This window comes from Prunus mume, linkage group LG8 (assembly GCF_029339155.1).
Source record: "Prunus mume cultivar Tortuosa linkage group LG8, ASM2933915v1, whole genome shotgun sequence".
Lineage (NCBI taxonomy): Eukaryota > Viridiplantae > Streptophyta > Magnoliopsida > Rosales > Rosaceae > Prunus > Prunus mume.
The window spans coordinates 3,462,864-3,469,735 of record NC_142705.1 but is presented as its reverse complement, the minus strand read 5'-3'; the positions used below and the strand labels follow the sequence as shown (position 1 = coordinate 3,469,735).

The following is a 6,872-nucleotide window of genomic DNA, read 5'->3' as shown; positions in this document are numbered from 1 at the left end:
TGAAAAATAAAAAGACGAGTGAGAAAGTTGGGTGTGCTGGAAAAGACATGGCGCCCTCGACAAAGATTTTGGCAGTACGGACCAGAGACGCCCATTTTCCACCCCACCCCACACCACCCCCCCCTATGTGCCCAAAATAATAAGGCTATATGTTATGTTCCTCAGGCAAGCTCGAGATTTAAGGGTTGTTTTGTTTGTTTATTGCATTAAAATGCGGTTTAAGGGAATGTATGTCGTGGGAATAAGTGATTAATTATACCACAGGAGAATAATTTTATTGTTTTTTTATTTTGGTTATTGCTTCTAATAATATTGTGATTTAATTATTGCAAGGTTCATGTACATTGCAATTTGCAATAGCAATTAGCAGACGTCGGCCAAGTCTTAGATATTAAGGGAAGGGAAAATTGAACCTCGCACCTGAGGTGCAGGGAATGAAACTAATTAGAGAGAAGTATGTCACCTAAATAAGATATATAAAACTTATGGTTTCCTTTTTCTTTAAAAAAAAAAAGAAAAAAAAGAAAAAAGAGAAGCTTATGGTGTCCTTTTAATTAACTTCAAACTTCTCCTTATTGCTTTTTGGGCGTCAATATTATAGAAAGGTGACCGTTTATCAACATGGGGGTAAAGTCCAATCCAAATATAGAATAATCATAATTCTAGGAAATTGCAATCATTCTCTTGGAGACCTGAGATTAGGGATCTCCAAACCCTAGATATTGACCTCTCGAAAAGTGTACATATTGTGGAATGTCGGTCGTCTCTCTATACTCTCACGGGTTATATATATTCCTCATATTTACCACATATCTATATATTTTTTTAAATACCAGTTTAATTTGTTACAGCAATCATACAAGCAGATAGGGTTACGACGCATACATCATCCACTAGAGTCTTTGTGGGTGACAACAATTCTAGTAATGCCAATGCTCATATTTTCATCATCTCCTGACTATCAATTTCGTAATCGTCATTCATTCCCTGTTAATATTATATACTTGCAAGTTTTCAATCAAAGATGATTAATTTTTAAGAAAGTCTTTTGTGGGGGCAACAAGTAATTTCCGTCTTCGGACGTATGTAGATGATTCATTAAACGTACCTTAATATTTACGTAGAATTTTATGTCTTAAAATTGTACATGATTTATTGACTCCCTGTACGTAGACGATTTATTAGACGTAACTTAATACTTACGTAGAATTTAATGCCTTGAATTTTAGGGTTAAAGTGCCTTATATATGTCGCTTTCCCTAAATCTGCAAGTTAACAAAAATGGAAGTTTAGGTTACGTATTAGGGATAGGGATTTTCTAAATTCGTATCGATGAATGACCTAAAAATATTTGGCCTATACATCAATTCATCAAGATATAATGAAAGCAAAACCAACAAGGAAAATATATTTCTAAATCAGATGCATGATAATCAAGAAATCTAAGAGTGACTCAGAATAAGGTGTCTATCTCTCGATGAATATTCCTCCATATTGATAGATAAATGACTCGACAAGCAATGAATTAATACTCAGCATTTCTTATCATTTAGCAGATCAATTAAGTCTATTAATTAGTTCATCCCTCAACAATTAATTATTAAAGTCACCCCCGTTAGTTTTCTCAATTTTTTTGTTACGTTTTATTGTCAGGTTAATATATATCGATCATCATTTACCTACAACAGACAGTAAATATACCAATATGTCCTTGTCTTCGTGCTTATATAACCTTGGCAGCGGATGCCAGTTGAGTTGATGGGATGGAGAGAAAACTTGTGCACTCACAGTCACCCTAGTGAGATCCAATTTTTCGTTTTCTTAATTAATTGGAATTGCTACCACCTTTTCTGTCCCACTTTGAGAAAAAGCAAAAGCAGAGAAAAAGCAAAGAAGGAAAAGAAAAACATAAAAGAAAGGGAAGAAAGAAAAAAAGCAGATCAGAGTAATAAAGAAATGAGCTAGCTAGAGAAAAAAAGAGAGAGGAGAGAGAGAAGGAAACAACAAAGACAAAGGTTCTCAAAACTCCATAATTGTTCAAATTCTCTTAAAAACAGGACCTGGGTTTTCCCCCTAGTACTACTTAATCCAGTGCAGGAGGACCTCTCAAAGTTTCTACAAAGACTTGTTTTGGGAGCTTCAGCAAAAGACCAAAAAAAAAAAAAAAGCCAAGGGAGCCAGCTGAGATCGATATATATTAGAGAAACCAACAAAAAGAGAACAAAAGGAAGCTCGGTAGCTAGCTATAGCTCAGCTCTCGTTCAGAATCAGAAGATTAAGAGGCATGAATAGAGGTGTTAATTTGCAGAGCTCACCGGTGCAACAAATGATGGCCGGAAACCCTAACTGGTGGAATATCAATAGCATGAGGCCACCAACCCAGCCATCTGTTACTTCTCCTTTCTTGCCTCCTTCTCCTCCTCCTCCTTCTTTTTTCATTCCACAGTTCGTACCAAACACTTCCTCTTCTCCATCAACAACTTCTTCAGGACTTCCTTTTCCTTCTTGGCATATTGACGATAACATCCAGGAGCTTCCAGAGTCTTGGAGCCAACTCCTCTTGTAATTAATTATCTCTCTCTCTCTCTCTCTCTCTACATGGCTGCCTGCATGCATGGTCTTTATATCATATGCTTGAAGACAAATGAATCGTTTTTGTTATTTAGATAACATTTTGTTAATTAGTTCAAGGTTAGCTTATTATTAGTGGATCGGAGTTTGATTTGTTTTTCAACTGTCAGGGGTGGATTGGTAGGCGAAGATGAGAAGGGGGCTCTCATGAGGCAATTTCATCAAGCAAAGAATAAGCTGGAGAACTGGGGGGAGCAAATATTAAGTAGCACGCAGGCTCCAAATGCTCCTGCTGCTGATGTGAAGCAAGAAAGCTCGGGATGCGGTAGCTTTGTGTACGGACACCAGCAAGGGGTTAATGATCACCAACATCATCAAGATTTTCAGTCGGCGGCTTTGTCTTCTTTGTCTCAAATTATGCAATCAACTGCTTCTGCCTCATCCTCTCCTAAGTCTTCTTGTGTGACGAGTTTCAACACCAGCATGTTGGATTTTTCTAGCAAGTCAGATGTGAGGCATCCTCCACCACATCGATCCTCTGACCAGGTAATTAAGAGAGAGATCAGAGAGAGAGAGAGAGAGAGAGAGAGAGAGAGAGAGAGAGAGAGTCCATGATATATTAGTCTCCATATGAAGAAAAAAAATCACATATTCTTGATTTCCTAGGGTTTCGAAAATTCTTTCTTTTTTATTTCAGATTTAAATAGGTTTTTTAAATGCATGAATTAATGCGGATGAGTTAAATGTATGAAAGATTTATGGAGTCATCAAAAGGAATTATGATTTATGAGATGGTTTTCTCTTCTCAAATTTTTTTGTTATTTTTGGGATTAATGTAAGGCCTTCTCAACATTAAATTAATCCCATTTCTAGAATCACATTAACTTGGAGGAATGAATCAGCTTCATTTTCGCTCTCTAAATTAGCCATAAATTTGTTCATAGTTATTTTATTTATTTATTTATTTATAAAATGTAGTTATATAATTTTATATGTTAATTAATCAACACAAGCCCATCACGATTCTTAATTTATTATATTTCCTTTTGGTTTTCTTTTCTCTCTCTAAAGTGTAACAGCACTGCAAATGGTGGTGGGGCGCTTAAGAGAGCAAGGATTCAACCTTCTTCATCGCCAACCTTCAAGGTAACGTTTCTAACTGTTCATCAGACGACAGATTACAGAAACCTCTCTCTCTCTCTCTCTCTCTCTCTCACTCACATATCTTTCACACAAAGACACACACACACAAACACAAAAACATCTGTAACTGTAGGTGGAAGTATATACTTGTCTTTCTCGAATGTCTATTTCTGATCAATCAAAATGATTCTTTTATCTATTTATCCCCTCTTATTTTAACCACAAGAGACCTGCATTTATATCCACCTCTTATTTATATATCTTCTGTGCGCATTCAGGTGAGGAAGGAGAAATTAGGTGACAGAATTACAGCCCTTCATCAGCTAGTTTCCCCATTTGGGAAGGTATGCTAGCTCTACCCCTCTATCTTATGCAGCTAAAAAGCCTTCAAAATGAAATTAATTAAGCTAATATATAGTTTAAAATGGAATAATATACTACATTAAGTACAATTCTTGATATGAAAAAAAAACCCATTAAGTGAACTCTCCTTAAATAATTTCAGCACGAAAAGCCTGGCACTTTTTTTTTGGTTCCTATTTTAGTAATTTAATGGTATAGAATGAAGGGTTTCTTTAACCTTTAAGCATTAAAGAAGACATGGTATGACTTTGGAGGGTTGTGGTGTGGCTTTTTATCTCTTTTGCAGACTGACACAGCCTCTGTCTTGTTAGAAGCTATTGGGTACATCAGATTCCTTCAGAGTCAAATTGAGGTGATCTCTCTCTCTCTCTCTCTCTCTCTCTCTCTGTAACCTTTTGCAGACAACCATGGGTTGGTACTTGCAATTGGGGCTGGCACCCAGAGACACTCACACCGTTAAAGTTCCATTCTCTTCAAATTGTTCCTTTCAATTTATATTCTCTCTCTCTCTCTCTCTCTAGTTTTTTGAAGTTGTAAAAATATACGGCTTTCATACGTGTCTTCACTTCATGGCTTCTCTTTCCCCCTTGGATGCAGGCCCTCAGCTTACCTTACTTGGGCAATGGATCAGGAAACATGCGGCAGCAGCCACAGTCTGCAGTAAGTTATAAACAAAAACAACATACAAATTAACCTATTCATTTCTCTCTTCCCAAAGCAATACCTCCATCTCTTCCTCTCTCTTCTCCCACGTGCAAGATTATTAATTATTAGTCATTAATTGATTCATTATCTTAACCTAATCAGAATTTGTCTTGTTAATTAGGTTCATGGGGAGAGGAATTGTATGTTTCCTGAAGACCCTGGTCAGGTATTTATGTACACATATGCTTTACACCCTCAAAGGGGCACTTTGCTTTTTTCAGTACTGTGTAAAGCAGCAATATGCCATGCTCAGCTTTAAAGCTTAATCAAGTCAAACTAGCTAGTCAAATGCTAATTAAATTGCTAATGCTTTTGCATTATTGTTCTGATTAGCTGCTCAATGACAATTGCATGAAGAGGAAAGGAGCTCCCGAGCAGGTACTCCGACAATATGCATGCTTGATACAACAACATTCTCCTTTAATTTCTTCACAATCTTTCGATCATATAAAACGGGACATAACGTAATTAGTAATGAATTAAGCTGATTAATTAATCTGTTTTGCTGGTTAAAAACTTGTCAGGATGCTGATGAAGAGGCAAAGAAGGACCTGAGGAGTAGGGGTTTGTGTTTGGTTCCAGTTTCATGTACCCTCCAAGTTGGGAGCGACAACGGAGCAGACTATTGGGCTCCAGCTCTTGGTGGAGGTTTCCAGTAAATTAATGAACGCCATAGCTAGCTAGATAGCACACTCTAGCTATATCTATCAATCGAAATCGAGCTTCATGGAAATTAATGATATAACATCATGAGCAGTCACTCTGCTAAAATCAAAAGGCTGATTGCTCATGATGCTATACAATAGTTTTTTAAATCTTTGTATGTACGTATACGTACGTACGTACGTATCCCACGTATGCATGCATGTGTGCTTCTATTTGGGATTAGGAAGCCCTTAAACTCCCTAATTTTTATTAAGTTTAATTTATCTATAAATCTTTTATTTTGGATGCTACAACAATGCTAGCTGTTCTTGTATATTCTTCGGTATTAATGAATTAGTATGAGTACCATTAGTCATTTTAAATGTTGCTTAGAAGGCAACTTTGATTGAATCTTATTCAGCACACGTGTATCAATTTGATGTAAGATATTATTCGAAGAGGAAAAGCCAGAAAAAGACCTAGCTAGCTATTGAGATGCTGGCTAAGAGCATCCCAAAGAATCGTGCTGGCTAAGGTACACAAATTAACCCATTTGTCCCAACATCTTGTGACCCCATGTCAATTCTATCGAACTATAATTCTACAGCATCTTCATGATTTGAGACGTGTCATCCATCAAATGGTGGGATGCAACATCACTTGGCATGAATGATATGACTTGGCTTGCATGTGTACGTTGGTTCGCATTTTCTTAAATGATGAATGAATTTGAAAACCATGGGGGATTAAAAGTGGTAATAATAATCTTAACCTGATATGACTTGGCTTGCATGCATTTGTTTTTTCACACATGTTCTTAAATTTAACGAATTTCAAAGTTTTCCTCAATGATGAATGAATTTGAAAACCATGGGGGACTATAAGTGGTAATAATCCTAATAAGAATAAACGCTTCAAACCGTAGGGTTAGAAGGCTTATCCTTTTAGATTTATGAGTCGAACTCTTATAGTGAGTACTCACAGTTAATGTGACATATTTTGGTTTCTTTGCACAAATATGGATTTTCTCTATATGTACACAACTTTCAGAATCTCATTATAATACATGAATTTTATTAACTATAATTGTATAAATAATAGGGGTGGACACAGTACGGGATGACATGGGATGGAGGTCATCCCTGTGTCAATCTCGGATAGGAGAGATGGAATGACACGGAATGTGAGTTTTTGAGAATACGTTCAAACCATATCAGACCCAAACTAGACCGGTATGATTCAGTATCAATATTAATACTGTAAAAAATCTTGTAAAAATTCAGAAATCTTGAAATTTTTATAAATCAGGCCTGATACAAACTTTACAAACAATCAAGATTCAAGAGTTTGTTTATACACTTTGGGGCTTTCCTTTTCCACCAGTTTTATACACTTTGGAGAGAGAGAGAGAGAGAGAGAGAGAGAGAGAGAGAGAGAGAAAAGAG

General features: G+C 36.4%; 1 protein-coding gene across 1 annotated transcript; it reads left to right on the top strand.

Annotated features, from left to right (window-relative positions):
* The first annotated feature begins 1,937 nt into the window (after positions 1 to 1,937).
* Positions 1,938 to 5,803, top strand: LOC103340887 (basic helix-loop-helix (bHLH) DNA-binding superfamily protein). The gene is made up of 9 exons (XM_008244349.3): positions 1,938 to 2,562; positions 2,742 to 3,117; positions 3,643 to 3,717; positions 3,993 to 4,058; positions 4,364 to 4,429; positions 4,675 to 4,737; positions 4,904 to 4,948; positions 5,116 to 5,160; positions 5,307 to 5,803. The coding sequence occupies exons 1-9, from the start codon at positions 2,285 to 2,287 to the stop codon at positions 5,439 to 5,441; spliced, it is 1,149 nt and encodes a 382-aa protein (XP_008242571.2). The 5' UTR covers positions 1,938 to 2,284; the 3' UTR covers positions 5,442 to 5,803.
* Positions 5,804 to 6,872: the final 1,069 nt, after the last annotated feature.